Source organism: Octopus sinensis, unplaced genomic scaffold (assembly GCF_006345805.1).
Source record: "Octopus sinensis unplaced genomic scaffold, ASM634580v1 Contig12483, whole genome shotgun sequence".
NCBI classification, from domain to species: Eukaryota; Metazoa; Mollusca; class Cephalopoda; order Octopoda; family Octopodidae; genus Octopus; species Octopus sinensis.
In genome coordinates, this window is record NW_021832603.1 from 33,249 (window position 1) to 51,304 (window position 18,056).

Genomic DNA, 18,056 nt, shown 5'->3' on the forward strand with positions numbered 1-18,056 from the left:
TTTATAAATACAGATGGATTTAGATTAATCCGGCATGCAAGCGCATAAGATTAACTATTCTAAATTTTTCTGACACTGCAATATGGTTTCTGGATATCATACATGTTAAAGATGCATTCTGTTTATGATAGGAAAAATTTCATACAAAAGAAGGCAAATGTACCTGAGCAAAATGCCATATTTATAGGTATGTATTTAGGAAACTGTATAGTATAGACTATTAAAATTATAGATTGTAAAACAAAACAACGTTGAAGAGTTGGACATTTTAAAATCATATATATTCAAACTCCATGAAAATAAATTAAACATTACACAGTTACTCTGCGGTTTACATTTGAAATACAATAAACTCATTTTATAAAGAAAAATACATGTCGAAAACACCAGTGTATAGAAGAAATATATATCATCATCAAAAAGAAAGAATATTTCAAGCCATACGGTGGTTACGACTTATATTCTATTTTATGAGTAAAAGAAACACCTAAATCACAAAATCTGCACAACACAGTTATAAATAAGAGGAAATCTGTTTTAGATGTTTGCATATGAAATTTAAGCTTCAAATTATATAACATCCTTATACTAGTTTAGAGATTTTTTTCAAACGGATTAATTTGCAATTGAATTGAGAAAACCGAACAAAAGACCCACAAACCCAACAAAACATTTTCGATGTTGAAAGAATGAGTAACTGTGAGAAGAGAGCATGATATAAATTCCATAAATCAACTCCCTTAATACTAGAAAACACATTACGCGAGACACACATATGTAAAACACAGTTTTACATGTGTGTATTTATGTATGTATGCATGTATATCTCATCTATTTTTTAATTATTATAAATCTTCCACTGAGGAGGGAGCCGGTTTCCAACATAGATACAAGGCACCATCTTTGGGATGTAGTTAACAGATAAATTCACATTTGGAACTTCAGAAAACTCTTGCATATTTTTACCGATCGATTCACCGGTTGGACCTGGAATGTACGAATCAGCCAGTCAATTTCTCTTTTTGAAAATTCCAGTTTACCAAGATTCTCCTGTAAGCATTTATTAACAAAACTTGGTGCTCTACTTATTATTAGTAGGAATAAGAATTTATAGACTTGAAATAGAAGCTGGAGGTTTCAAATCAGGTGTCCATATACATCCTCTTTTTCTTTGATTTTCAAAAAAACATTTATATCTAAGAGGACAGCTAACCGCTATGATGGTATACTCCTTTGCCCCTCTTTAACATTTATGGCACCTTGATAGGTCTAACGTAATCTATAATTGCATCAACCTCAACACGCTATTTCAAAGAGCGTCAACGTTTAGTCATTACTTCGTATACACATTCAGAAATATATAAGGGAAATAATCACTAGTTAGCGCATAGAAACATGCACTGAAGTAACGTATGCATATCCTCATCCACATATCTGTTTGTATGAATGCGCGTGCGTGCGCTAGGTTAAGATATAAAATGAATACGAAATAAATCCTCCAATTATACTTCAACAAGATACATACCTCATACGCTATCTTTAAAGCACCAATATCAGCAATATTTTCTTCAGCTGTTCTTTCTCCATTAACCTGAATATTTTAAAGGAATATTTATGATGATTACAGGAATGCTATTCTTTACTTATTTACGAGACACTCCCGACATACCCGCCTCTCCCATTCTCACCGCGGTTCTTACGGACAATCCCACATTAATAGCTGTATTCAATTCCTCTTCCCTGAAAACTTGCTCCCAAATCTTCTACCTTACCATGCTTCTATTTTCCATACTTCTTCCTTGCATCAGCTTCAAAGGAACATTATGTATATCAAGCTCGCTGATATTGGAGGAAGTGCAAATACCATGTGTATTAGTTCCTCAAACAGTAACAAAATAACATATTTCAGGTGTCCAGTACTCTGTTGCCACACATATATTTTATACTTTAAACATTTGTGAGGTGCTTTATAAAAATGATATTGTGCGACACATTTCAAACATTTCACATTATACTATTGTCTGTGAGAAACGAACGTGAAACCTCTTGGAAAAACCATTTGAGCGAGTCAATCTTTACAATTAATTCAGCAAACATGGTGATTATATTCACATAGACTAGGACAAGATAAGGTACTTAAAATATTTCAGAAAAATATTTTCTACATTCGCTGGAAAGCATTTAAGCTCTGTGTTGCATACCAGATACTGTACGAAGCCATCACGACACATTTACTAAAAGAAACAACTGATGCGTATACAAATCTTCGTTATACATCTTCGTGTATATGGATATACCGTTGTATTAATTTTCAATCACTCATATTTTCTACAGGAATGTAGTTAACATTGTTCCTAATGTTTTTGTCTTTATACAGTTAATGATGGATTTCTTGTTGAATTCCATTGTTGTTATAGCAGTCGCTGTTGTTGAATTATGGAATGCAAAACTGTGAAGAGTATACATCTTTGTTACGCATGAACCATCATAACGGTCTGTTAAAAACTATCACTGTTCTATCTTATGCATCCTAGACTCAGTATATTGTCAAAGTATTGGTTAATATTGACATTTGATAATCAAAGTATATCGGAGTATTTCCCACCTTGTCATACACGTGTATGAGATTTCTCACCTATGAATATGGCTTGTACAAATACCTTTAAAATACTACATTTCTACAAATACCTTTGCTGTTTGTCCATCCGTAAATACAAATGTGCCATGTGGATGTTTCATGTGTATAAAATACTTTTACACATTGTATATCATATATTTGCTAATGCTGGATTTGAATTAGGGGAGTGTTTTCATCATAAGCAAAGGAAATAAAATTCGGAAAGAAATATTCCCTTCTTATATATTTAACGAGAATATGTGAGCATTTTTATAAAGTTTTCTGAACATACTCTGATGCTGACAAAGAAAACAAATTACCGATCGTAATACTCCTAAATAGACTCAACTGGGAAGACTGGGAAGACGCATATTCCATTTAAAAGGACTTCATATTCACTTACAATATATTGTCAAAACATATAACGGATGGAAGTCATAGTTGTGTCGCTCATGATCTGAACGAATGTATTTAATTCGAACTCTCGTGTTGCTGCTAACACTGTTTTCGTAACATGAAGGAAGATAGAGCAGAAGATGATAACAAAGAAGACAAGGCCGGATTAGTAAGTGTAAATATTTACTGACGAAAAGCTTGTTTGATATTGATAAAAATACAACATATAATTGGCGTACTTACAGTGAAATTCATACTTTCAATTCTATAGCCGGAATATATTTTAACGACAGCTTCTTTCAGCTCATCATAGTTTTCGTAAGATTTATCAGACAACCATTTCTTGTTAAAATAGGAGCTTTCAACTGAAAAAAGTAATAATTTCAAACATAGATAAAATAATTCATCAAGTAATCAAAACAGTGCCGATCTCAGGCAATATTTAATCAATTTCGACAGTATTCTGTACTGATTTCGAATTTTCGGAAGAAAAGTTCGTTGCCACAACTAAGGTTACAATTTAACTAAGGATAACATTTAGCTAATTAATTACTCTGGGCGCACATCATTATCTATAAGATCACTGAAGCTGCTATAAAAATTATCATACCACGGAAGTCACTACGTATTTACCGAAGTCAAACATTTTAGTTTATAATGCCATTGCGAGGATTCCTAAAACAGAGATTCTGATACATTACAAATCTTGTTTAGATATACAGAAAGCTATGGTCATGTGTCGCCGCCAAATGATGACTGTTAAATATCACTGAAGCCTTTCTGGATTTAAATATCACTAAGCTTATATGGATTTAAATATCACTGAAGCCGTTCTGGATTTCAATATCACTAAAGCCTTTCTGGATTTAACATCGTAATGCAATGCATCAGACACATTTGTTATTGCATCTTAAATGGAAACGCATTAAGGAAAAGCAAACAATTTTAGTTATTTAATATTTGTCCGTTGTCTCTTCCTGTTTTTGTAAGAAACATCTTTGCTATTGATGTTTAATTAATCAATTATAATATATTAGTACACTTCAAATAGAATGCTAGTGCATATTATACCATCTGTTTAAATGTATTCCTAACAAAAGAAGAAGCGTTTAATTAAATCAGTATATATTTAGAAAAGTTTAAGTCGGACAGGTGGTGAAGATATTGCCCGTCTTATTTTAAGACATATGAAGGAAACTAATAATCACTTGAGGATTTGCATATCATATGAAGGCATGGAGAAGGCCCTGTTGAGATCCAATCACACTGAGGAAGTGGAATGTGCTCGGCTACGTGCTACACATGCAAAGGACGGAAGTAGTCAAAATATTTGACAGGATACAATAATGAAGACGGTTTTATAAATCAGTAAATCCGTTAAGTTAAAGACTAAACATTGCATAATGCACGCTCAAGTTCAAACGAAGCCTCAGACAACAGACTTCATTATATAAGTCCCAATATTTCAACTAATTTCTGTTTGTTCCTTATTAATAATGGGTTTTATTAAAGCACAGGAATAAAATTAACAATTAGCACGTCTGCACGTGCTGTAGCATATGTTTGTTAACAATTTATTATTGCAGAGACGGTTCCCATTACATTTATTACTCAATGAACTATAAAGGAGATATCGATAATTAAAAATACAATAGCTTCTTTGTTAATTATAGTGCGTATCCCGTAGTAGGGTAAGCAAAGGTTCAGAGATGGGCTGACTTATAGTATAGCATGTAAGATACGAGTATTTCAGTGGAAGCAAAACAACTTTTGTTCAGTTGTTTAAAACTTTAAATATAAATATATATTTATATATATATATCACGTGATCACGTGACCGACCAGACCATCAGATGTTGCTACACATCGCTGGTCACAATGCGCTCCACATTGTTTTAGCCTTCAATGATGCCACTCCGCTGGCTAAGCGAGCAGGCCAACAGAAGAAAGAGTGAGAGAAAGTTGTGCTGAAAGAGTACAGCAGGGATCACTGGGCTATTGCGCCTCCACACACACACACACACATATATATATATATATATATATATATATATATATATATATATATACATATATATATATATATAATATATATATATATATATATATATATATATATATATATATATATATATATAATATATATATATATATAGTGGCACTCCATCGGTTACGGACGACAAGGTTCCAGTAGATCCGATCACTTGGAACAGTCTGGTCGTGAAATTAACGTGCAAGTGGCTGAGCACTCCACAGACAGTTGTACACTTAACGTAGTTTTCAGGGAGATTCAGCGTGACACAAAGTGTGAGAAGGCTGACCCTTTGAAATACAGATACAGCAGAAACAGGAAGAAAGTGTGAGAGAAAGTTGTAATGAAATAATACAGAGGGTTCACCGCCACACCTGCCGGAATATCGTGGAGCTTCAGGTGTTTTCAACGTCCGGGCTGAGAATCGAAACTGCGAGTCAGCTGCCATAACCACCGGCCATTGTGCCCCCACATTAGAGAGATAGATAGATAGATAGATAGAGAGAGAGAGAGAGAGAGAGAGAAATGTTTGTATATTAATCAAGGACTTTCAGTTGGAGCTGCTATGCACCGGTTTTGTAATTAACGAAACTCTACGTCCCAGTTCAAGCCAAGCAGAATATATTTGACTTCAACTAAGTTCTGTCTGATCCGTTATGTATTATAATAAATGACACTATGAAAAAAAATGTTGAAAATAATTCACTAATGAATATAATACTCACAGTCAGCTTCAAAAGCATGAAGTATTTCATGACCAATTAACGTTCCCAGTCCTGCAAAATTCAGAGCCCTGCAAATGAAGTAATATATATGTGTATATATATATATATATAATATATATATATATATATATATATTATATATATATATATGTACATCTATGTATGTATGTGGGTATGTATGTATGTATGTGAAGAATTAAAAAATGGAGATATCGAGGTTAGAAAGAGATTATATTCACCTAAAAATTGATCATCCCATACAGCTGCTTAAATAAATATTAAAATCATAATTCTAAGCGTAATCTCTTCAGAGGGAGATAACATATCTTCTTAGATATTTTATGTGTTAGGTTTGTGAATCATCACGGCAGACTGAATCAAACTATTATTAGTTTGATTTAAAGTGATCTTATCCCTTTTATCATTAGGAGTCCCTTGTTTATATATATTGGGTTACTTATTTACCATATTTTTTTTTGTTTTTGCTTTTAATTAATTATGCTATCTTTATTAATGATGTCAGGTTGGCAGTATTCTATTTGATTTCTATATCCAGTGTTTGCTAAGGCTATATTGCATACTCTTTTACTCTTTTATTTGTTTCAGTCATTTGACTGTGGCCATGCTGGAGCACTGCCTTTAGTCGAGCAAATCGAGCCCAGGACTTATTCTTTGTAAGCCTAGTACTTATTCTATCGGTATCTTTTGCCGAACCGCTAAGTTACGGGGACGTAAACACCCCAACATCTGTTGTCAAGCGATGTTGGGGGACAAACACAGACACACAAACATATACACACACATACATATATACGACGGGCTTCTTTCAGTTTCCGTCTACCAAATCCACTCACAAGGCATTGGTCGGCCCGAGGCTTTAATAGAAGACACTTGCCCAAGGAGCCACTCATTGGGTGACATATATGTAACCCTTTTACTAGAATTAGAGACTAACGCATTTAAACTGATCTAGGATGATTAATTTGGAAGTTGATATAGCTTAGATTCGAATTAGATTTTGTGTAGGGTTCATGTTATCCAGTTGATAAATTAAAGATAATATCAAAAACATTATTTGAATTATTATCCCTCTCAACATTTATGGAAAGACGATTCTTTCTGAAAAACTTGAAGAATCTTTGTTGACAAAGTTCTAACCTCATTGAATGCATTACACCTATATATAGTACGTACATAAATATATACCATTCTAATTAATACGTTACCATTTAACTAATTATGTATCTATGAGCAATAATATTTGTGAATATATATATATACCATTCTAATCAATAAATTACTAAATATCTGTTTCATTATTCACTTAAACTAACATTTACGACCAATTGTTTATATGAGTGAGCTCTCATATGCTTGTATTTATGTTCTCATATAAATCTACATATAAATTTTTAAACAAATTAATACGAATAAAAATTTGCACTATTCCCTCCCCTCTTACATTACACTAGTTTAAAATTGCTAACAGAATATGAACCTATTATACAAACGAGAAAAATCTCAATAAACCGTTAGAGCTATTCAACTTCATTCGAAAAGCAATCTGGTTTGAAACATATTCAAAATTCCACTAACCAATCGAATTAACTGATCTAAAGGATCTATATAGCATTTTTATTATAGGTGATAATGATTAATAGTGTAAGCATATCTAAGTGTGCGCTTGTGTATATATTTATGCGTATATGTCTTTATCTATATGTGTATACACATATATACGTGTGTATGTGTATATGTATATACGTATATAAGTGTATGTGTGCGTATATATATATATGTATGTATGTATAATTTACGCGCATTTTTATGTATATGGATGTACATGTGAATATGCGCATTTACGTGTGTGAGAGTGTGTGGACGTAGTTGTATATGAAACGTATATGTTAGCGTGAATATTGATATCTATATATATATATGTATTCACACATTATTATTTCTAGATAGCCTCAGAAAACATCGTTTCCAGCAGGTTATATGACACAATATCTACGCTCTTATAGTTTCGAACAGGGCGTCCAGTACACAAATCCAGCAAAAGAAAAAAAGAAACAATATCTGTGGACTAGTTTCTAGGTTATTGCCGTGTATCAACAAAGTTGCTTGGTGAAATTGCGATAAGATTCTTCAATTTTGTATATACCCTTTTATTTACATTGTAATTTGCTATTTAATCTCTATCTACTTTTCATTGCCCAAATTTTATTTACATATTATATTTTACCTACAACAAATCCGTTAACCCATCGCCCTAGACATATACCATTGCTAATCATAAACAGTATTATTCAGTCTTCGTTGATGATTACATAAACTAACAGACAAAACATCTATTTTTCTTCCTTCTGAAGAGAATAAGGTCAGAAATATGATTTTAATATTTATTTAATTCCACTAAGCTTAATTGAAACTGCTATAAGGGATAATGAATAACTCTTAACTTCAATATCTCCATTTTCCCATTTTTCATTTGCATGATTATAAACCATGGTTTATATATAAAAGTATTATTTTATAGATATTAACACCCCGCCAAACAAAAATATTAGGTATTAAACCTGCATTTCCTTGGTTGATACCATCCCTTCAAGAGGCGAACATAACCTCTATTTGAATTATGTATACACACACACAGACACACAGACACACACACACACACACACAAACACACACACACACACACACACACACATATATATATATATATATATATATTATATATATATATATATATATATATACATATATATATATATATATATATATATATACATTATAATTTATGCGTCTCGAAACAAACCGACAGAAATTTCTAAAATATCCATTATTACCGTATTGGTCCAATTTCGGGGTTAATTCAAAGAATTTTCCCCTCTTCAGCGATAAATACGTGGGGTATAAGTGAAATACTTACTCATACCCATGGAAAAAGCAAGCACGAAGTCCCGAGCAGACCTAAGTACACCAAATATATCCAAATTAGAAAAACTTCGGCACGTCTCGAGACATGTGTGATTCGAACTAGAAACTTTCACAGAGTGAGAGAATCCGGAAGTGAACACTATTCAATTTATAACTAAAATAGGATAACATTTTTTTCGGGAAAAAAATTTTATCAATGGCCAGCATATCAAAAAATACCTTTAAAGGTTAAATTTATAAATAATTTACAAGATAAGGGCAAAAGAAAAATTCAAATGACAAATATGCCGAAAAAAAGGCAAAACTTGTCAATAACCATTATAATTCATGGGACCAATACGGTAATAACGGATTTTTTAGAAATTTCTGTCGGTTTGTTTCGAGACGCATAAATTATAATGGTTATTGACAATTTTTGCCTTTTCTTCGGCATATTTGGCATTAGAATTATTCTTTTGCCCTTATCTTGTAAATTACTTATAAATTTAAACTTTTATATGGATTTTTTGATATGCTGCCCATTGATAACATTTTTCTCCCGAAAAAAAATTATCCTACATTAGCTATATATATATATATATATATATATATATATATATATATATATCATATTAATATGCGAAGATGTATGAAAAGTCCATACAAATCTTCATATATATCCATATACACATGCACCCACCACGACAAATATATTTATAATTACACATCGATACAAATATATATCATACACAAGCACGCACACGTATACAGGCGCATATGCGGATGCACACATACGCACATTCATATACGTAAATATTCGCTCTTATACAAGGTGGTTTCAAATAGTTCTGGGGCTTGTTCTCTAGTTCTCAAAACATGACAGCACACGGTTGCGTTTGCATTGAGAGGTAGTGGTGCCATTCGTGAGGCAGTGTGCTCTGTTTGCTTCTCAAGTTGTGAAGTTTGTGTTGCTGTGTTCATGTGTATACTGACACAAAATGCAAACGTTAGATTTTGTGTCACACTTGGGAAGACTGTTACTGAGATATTGGACATACTTCGGAAAGTTTACGGCGATGTGGCAATGGAGCGTACGTAATCTTTGGAGTAGTACGTGTGCCTCGAAAGCGGAATGACGTCCCTGGAAAATAATGAGCGAACTGGAAAACCTTTCATGAGCCTCACCCACGAAAATGTGGTATTCTACATCGAGAATTCGTCCGTCAGGGCCAGGCTGTCAATCAACTATTCTATTGTAGACTTTTGTGTACGTTTTTAAGTGAAGGTGGATGAATGCATACTTTTAGGCGCACGCACGTGGGTCTGCGGGCTCATGTGTAGGTATGGGCACGCTTACGCGAATACTATGACCTTTTATACTCCCTTACTTAGTGGTCATTCGAATAGTTCTTTTGGCTTAATAACGATCAATCACACAGTAATTTTCCTTTGTATAACGGTCATTTTTCATAGCATTTTTCCGATGGCCGGATTACTGAAGAGATGGTAGCGTGGATTTCCCCCTCGGCATCCGAAACTCGGAGTTTTATGATGGCTACCGAATAATTGTCACATATTATATTTACAGACAAACTCCTCTATTTACATAATAACGTGGTCTCTTTCTTTCTCTTGTTATCTTACTATTTTTATCAATATATATATATGTACGGATCGAACTGTTTTAATCCATACATATAACTCCCAATAAATTGGGTGAGTGCTCTTCTTTCGATTATTCACTCACTCGGATAATGGATATATATATATATATATAATATATATATATATATATATATATTTATATTGTTTAAACCTCGCCAAGATAAATATTTAAACCACCTGATGAATGACTGTAACTCGAAAATTTAAAGAAATTAACAGCAATGAAACGATCGTAGTGATATATTAATTATATTTTTTTAATAATTTTGTTATATATTTAAATAATATAAATTAAATGTATTGGCTTAAGTTTTTCATTGTATGATTTGCCTAATAGTGGTTTTCTCTCTAATTTAATATAATATAATATTTTACTATAAAATTGGATTCAATCCTAAATCTGATTTTTCCCTGTAAGCTTGGATTTATTTCCGAATATTTATTATATATATATATATATATATATATGTGTGTGTGTGTGTGTGTGTGTGTGGTGTGTGTGTGTGTGTGTGTGTGTGTGTGTGTGTGTGTGTGTGTGTGTTGTGTGTGTATGTGTGTATGTGTGTATGTGTGTGTATTCGTTTTCCAAGATTGCTGATGTAAATACGTGTGTTGAAACAGATTTTGTTGTATTTCAAGATATATACATTTATATATAAATGCATAGGTGGCGCAGATGTGGAGATTTGTAATACGGAGTTTGTTGTCCATCCAATTGGTTCCATGTTCAGTTCCATAGCGTTTGAGTGTTGATATGTTTTGTTTTATTTTCCTGAATTTTTTTGTGTGCTGATTCCTTCCTATAAATATTACTTTGCAGGAAGACTGAGTCTGGAGTTAGAATTTTATAATTTCATAACTGTGACTGGGAGATAGAATATAAATGAAGATATGTGAAAATGAACGGAATATAAGTAATGTACGTACAGAAGTACCAATGATATGTGTGATACCAGATTTTGAGTAAGAATTATATACAAGAAATGAAATAATATCCATAAATGTAATCATACTATTGCTGCCGTTGCTCATGTTGATGAGCATTTCCAACAGATGCATAATGGCGATGATAAGAGAGAAATGAATATGATACTCACATAGGCGCTCCTTTATAGAATACTGGTGGCTGCAGCATAGCGATGGGGATATCTGCAGAAGTTCAAATGTATCAAATTAATATCTTGAAAATGTTAAGGCGGCGAGCTGGAAGAAACTTTAGCACACCGGCTGAAATGCTTAGCGGCATTTCATCTGCCTTTATGTTCTGCGTTCAAATTCCGCCAAGGTCGACTTTGCCTCTCATGCCTTTCGGGGGCGATAAGTTAGGTACCAGGAGTGTACTGGGTTCGATCTAATCGACTTGCCCTCTCCCCAAAAATTTCGGGCCTAGAGTAGAAAAGAATATCTTCAAAATGTAATAGCTAGAAAATGATAAACCATTGTACAATACTATATTGCGTGTGTGTTTGTAAGTGAGCGTTTATGTTTTATTTTCCATTGAATTTTGTATGCCTGGTCCTTCCGATGCTTTCGTATGAATTGTAAAACCTTCTTTACGAAATTTGATTTAAAGCTCTTTCGAGATGCCTATCACATGGATTTTACATGTAATTCAGCTGTCATCTCAAGTCGCATATTCAATTTCATAGGCTATACTTGCTAATTGAATGTGTAACTATTTCAACTATTGAAGCAATAAGATGTCAATCAAAGAAAGCACTCGATCAATGAAACTATCAATCAATCAACAAATAAATCTGTCAGTCAATCGATCACTCGATCACACATTCACTCACGCACTCAATCAATTATCGTCATCTTTATAATAATCATTATATATGGGCTGTGCTTAGATTACGGTTATTTTTCACATAGCGGAAATTACCTCCAGTACAAAAGTTTGGATTACGTTATATATCCGGCTTTCCAAAGGTGTTTTTCTATTATACCCAAAGGCATATGTAGTCGAATCTTTTATTTGAACATTGTTCATATGAGTATGAAGGGATATTGTACATACTCTCCGTCGCATACTGGAGTCTCCATTACTGTGAAATTAATGATCTGAGTCCTCCTAGTTATGATTTCTTAGAGCAACACCTTTCAACTCAGTTATTTCCCATGCAATCTCTCTTACAGGTGAATTGCTGGTAAAGTCCCAACTTGCTGATCTCGGCTTTACGAAGCAACTAATCAATCTTGAAAAGTAACGCCTCTCATTTCTTTATAGCAAAATGAAAGACAATTGGCAGCTATTGAAATAAAACATGCATGTTTAAGTAGTACATATGTTATCGACCCCGAAAGGATAAAAGACAATGTGAATTCTAGGTGGAATTTGAACATAGATCCAATAATTAATGCAATATATAGTTGCTACTCTTCTGGCCTTTAGTTCTTATGCAGGAGTGCGAAGACAATTTTTTGGCGGGTAAACAATAACTTCTATGAAAAATGAGCTTTCTAGTTGTTGGAAATGTTAGACTATGAAAACATTTCATGTTCCTTTGAGAGTATATGTGCACCTAAAATTACAAGGGTCGTTCAATTTGCAGAATGTATAAAAACAAACATTGCTAATCATATAAATTATAGTGAATAAAAGCTTTATAATTTGTTTAAAATTTAATAAAATATTCATTAGCTTACGAATTGAATTATTTACCACATAATAGACAGCTTGTATATCCATGTCTGAGACCTGGTTCCTTAAAATATACGATTGAATAGAATTAGTTATTCTCAAAGCACGAAAGTGAACAAAATATAAAAGAAATGGTGAATATGGACACCGTTTTGAAGTTTCGGTTATTTGAGACTAAAATTAATTTTCATAAATTCGTTGCAAGACGTTGGCTGTTTTTTTTTTTGTATTGCTTTTATGGTAAAACTGTTAACACAACCCGTAATACTTAACACTTTTATAAATTTGTTTATTTCCTTTATCAATTAAGAATGGTGAGTACTTCCAGTCAAGAAGAGTAACAAATAGTTCTTGGAATCTTATGTCACGGGTTATGTATTCAATAATTTGTACACATTATTTAGGCTAGTTTACGAGAATCAACCATCCTGGTATATCTAGGATAGTATGAAGTGAAGGGAATATATTGTTAGGAGTACGTAGAATTGGAGTCCTGATTTGTCCGCCCTTATTTAGTTGTTGACATTCTTTATGATTATGTCTTAAAAGGAGACTTGCTCATTTTATATTCTGTGGTGAGTTGAATTTACTCATCAACTCCATTGAGAAGATATTCCTTTTTCTTTATAGTTTCTATATGCATTCATTCCACAAAACGAAGCAAACTTAGAGGTGTATTTTCGAAATTTCTTATAAGTATATGGAGAAAGAGTTTCCATTTCTCTAGTGTATTTTGCATTAAAGTAATCAGCCATTACTTGATTCGGAAATGGTGGTGGTGGTGGGGACTATTCTCGCTACCATCGCAGTTGCAGATCTCTGTCGAAAAAATTGTCATTGAATATAAATTAACTATTGTCTCTGATAGCGAATGTCTGTTCTAATCAAAGCAAAGTTATTCGTACAACGCTATACGATACAAACACACACGACATAACACTATAAAAACTGCAGTATACACTCCTTGACAGGAGGTATCTACCGTTCTTGAACCTTAATGGAAACTAACGGTCACAGAATCTCAGTAGCCAATGGCCAGTCTGATAACCGGCATCCATCCCTTCCACAGAAAGCAGAAGAGTTAGCGATCCAGCTTGGTCAACAACGAAGCAAAGCAAGGGATGCCGATCACGCAGTGGAAGATGAAGGATGTGATATAGGCATTAACCACATTTCATGAACTGTTACTTTTCGCATGACTGACCACGTTTCTCTTCACGTCTCACTTAAGATACTTATATTCCTGTAGTTCCTGTCCAAACAAGATCCCCAGCAACTTAATATATTATTCAGTCCAGTAACAAATGGCACTTTCAGCCTGCATACACCTGCCTCACCAGGTGCCAGCTGGAGGTCCACCGATTCCTCTTGTTTAATCTTTGCTCCTCTCACTGTTTCGTACTCCATTAGGTTAGTGCCGATTAACTCAATGTCATAGACACACGACATTATTGCGGAGATGTTGTCCACAGAAGCTGACATGAATCATCCGATTCCTAGTTCAAGTGGATGCCTCGCGAAGCGTCTAGCAGCACCCATAGCAATTACCCGAGAGACAGCACGTACGAACAGTCAATGCTAAATGCTTGAGAATGGTGTCCTTTTACTTTTACAATCAAATTGATGTAGCTGCCCGTTGCTGCACAGACTCTGAAAAGGGACGCTGCTAAACAAGAATTTTTCGAACCTATTGAAAAATATATATGTATGCAAATTTATCAGGAACTCACAAATGCAAAATGTGTTTTTCTCGTCTCCGACCACATTGCTTTCTACGGTTTGTTCTCATACTACGTATTGCCTCTCTCTAGCCCCCATTTTTCGCACAGTTTCCGTCGCATTTCTTTCACTACCTGGTCGTGTCGCAACAACTTGGAGATGTTTTGAGCAAGTGTAGGGCATTCGTTATATGGGCAATAGCATGAGCCACTCCATTGTACATACGGCACAGCCAAGACAATTGCTCATTTTGAATTTTTCAACGTTTTCTAGCTATGAATTTCATTTCATTTTATATCTTCAACTTGTAAATGGCACACGGAATGTAGTTTCATTTTAGTTTTAATGAACAAGGAGCAGTCTCTAGTTTTTAACAATAACAGTCGCTCTCTTCTTCTTGTTTCTTTACCATTTAAATGAACTTAATGCTAAAAACAAGATAATAGGGATAAACACGCTAGTCATACGGGTCATAAGTAACAGCTTTAACATAATAAACTGGAATATAAGAGATTTGCGAAACCGACATAGAATCCCCTACCCAAATACTAACAGCTTACCGAAGTCACCTCTCCAACGCAGAAGCAGGTACAATATATCTAACCCGTCTAGAAGAAAGCCCTGGCCTGAAACAGATAAAAAACTACTATGAAATAAGAAAAGTTTCACTAGCAATGTATTTAGAAGTAAAGAGGAGGGGAAGACTACTACAAATAGTAAAGCAAGAGGAGAAAAACAACGCCTTTCTCTATACGCAAGGAGACGACAAAACACAAAACAGGAGCAAACTACACTGACACAGTGACCTCAGATGACAGCATAGCAGAAATGGTCAGAAAGACAAAAAGCAACATAAAAATTGAATTCCAAAAGAGGCAGAAGAAGAAATGGAGAGGAAATTTGCTTCATGTCCAGTACTCTGCAAGGCTTGACTGAGAGGAAATGCACCTAAGAAAAAACCAACAATGGTTCAAAAGCTCTGGATTAAAAGCCGGAACGGAAGGACTGCTTATCGCTGCACAAGACCAATGCCTGACTAGAAGCAATTATAAAAAAAAATAATGAAAACAGACCTCATCACCAAATGTAGAATATGTAACCGACACAGATAGACAGTTGACCACATCATCTCGGGCTACCCAGTCCTTGCCAAGTCTGAAAATGTATACAGACACGACAAAGTAAACAGGTATATCCACTGAACAATATGCCAACATTAGAACATAAATACTGACAAAAGGGAATATAGGCATGAGCCAAACAAGATACAAGACAACCATCAGGCCACAATCATTTGGGATATGTCGGTGCCAACCGACAAAGGAAGAAAAGCTATTCGTCCATACATAATATTCAGGGAATGGGAAAAGCCATCTGCTTCCTGAGAGACATTGTAGCATCTTCTGATCAAAATATTGTCAAAAAAGAAGTAGAGAAATTGTCGAAGTACAAAAACCTCGAAATTGAAGTATTCAAAATGTGGGGCACTGGGCATGACAAAAACCCATATGAACAAAAATGTAGAAGCTATACCTGGATCCTCAAACCTGCACATTGTCCAAAATATAGACCTGCTAGGGACAGCCAACATCCAACTCAAGAAACTATCAATCCAATGATATAACCTTAACAAAACAACCCAGAAATACAAGACACACACTATACAACATTTACTTAATGAAATAAACTCCCACCAGCGAATCAGAAAAAAAACATTACCTAATCAACATACAATACAAGCAGTAACACAACAAAAGAGAGCACCCACCTCAAGGAAAAAGAACTAACAAAATACAATACCGGGAACAATTCGCACACTCCCAGCAGCAGAAAAAGCACACTCAAAGCTGCACGTACACCCCGGCTCTCTACCACAGATGTTCTTGCCAGTTGTATGACCTTAACCAATAGCCCAAGTCCCTTAGTGACTGACGAATTATGCATCTCTAACCACGAGCAGAAGTTGGGGGGGACCATCACAGCCATGTGTTGAGAGGAATTATTTGGGATTTGAATAATTCACCTTTGGAAACGTGGGTGTTTCGTTCTACATCATTAAACAACCCTTATTCGGGGAACTTTTGAGCGGAATGGTCTACTCGACCTGAAAAAATTCTAACTGGGCCCACATGCAAGGTCATGCGCAGTTTATTTTGATATGAGATTACCACGGATAGTGATGATGGTATACTGGGCTCCGTATATTTTACACCAGTGTCACTTTGATGGCATGTTCTCCCACGCAATACTAATAATATTAATATTTATAATCTTGCATTCACTCTAGGACGTTGGGTGTGTTTCAGCAAGTGACTGTAACAAACATGCAGATTAAAAGTAAACGTAATAATAATAATAATGATAATAATAATAATAATAATAATAATAATAATAATAATAATAATAATATAATAATAATAATAATAATAACAATAATAATATGTACAAATCTAGGCGTGACTTCGATTGACTGTCATAAATAATATGATTCTACATTCGTGTATCGTTGAGTTCTTAGATATGTTTGTAATTGCGAGGAATGTAACGGATTTCCTGAAGAGAAGTATGATGGGATAGGAAACTGAACTGGCATCTTATGGAGAATGCTTGGGAACCCTGGGTATCAGAAGATGAATTTTCCAGGGTAACAGCCAATCATTGTTGCTTTTCGTTCTCTACATGATACCTCTGACATTGGTACTCAGGAAAATGAAACTGGGGTAACAACTAAAGGAAAAATCCCAAATAATCAACAACCTCATCTTCATTGATGATTGAAATTTTATGGCAAAGATGAGGCACAAGTGGGTTCCTTAGTGATCACGGTCCACTGTTTTAGTGCTGATGTTACAATTGAATCCGGACTCAAGAAGCGCAGAATAATCTACCTGAAAAGGGGCAGGATACAGTCCTTAACAGGGATAAAATTACCGAATAGAGTATTGCTTATGCAAATCGAAATGGCAGGATACAAATACCTTGGCGTACTAAAGGTCAACGAGATAATTGAAAAAGAAATGTAAGAGCAACAAGGGTGGAGTATTTCCGAAGAATGAGGTTGGTGCTGAGCTCAAAATTGACAGGATGGAATAAAATTCAAGCAGTTAATACATGGGTGATAGCATCACTTCGGTATGGAACGGGAATTATGAACTGGGAAAGAGAGAAATGAAGAAAATAAATACCAAGACCAGAAATATGTTGACAGTACACGGAGCCTTCTACCCTAAGAGTGGCCCCAATAGGCTATACTTGTCCAGAAGGAAGAGTGGGAGCGGTCTGATCAGTTGCCAGGTACTGTATCGAAGCAGAGGAAAACGGAACCACTGTTGAAAC

General features: G+C 34.4%; 1 protein-coding gene across 2 annotated transcripts in view; it reads right to left on the minus strand.

Moving 5' to 3' along the window:
- LOC115229342 (neprilysin-3-like) overlaps positions 1–18,056 on the minus strand; it is a 48,293-nt gene that overhangs the window by 9,124 nt on the left and 21,113 nt on the right. For both annotated transcript variants that reach the window (XM_029799709.2, XM_036499175.1), the window contains 5 exons: positions 13,007–13,065; positions 11,455–11,506; positions 5,771–5,838; positions 3,257–3,378; positions 1,526–1,591 (listed from right to left, as the gene is read on the minus strand). In XM_029799709.2, coding sequence (XP_029655569.2) covers positions 1,526–1,591; positions 3,257–3,378; positions 5,771–5,838; positions 11,455–11,506; positions 13,007–13,065 — 367 coding nt within the window. The remainder of the gene's footprint in view (positions 1–1,525; positions 1,592–3,256; positions 3,379–5,770; positions 5,839–11,454; positions 11,507–13,006; positions 13,066–18,056) is intronic.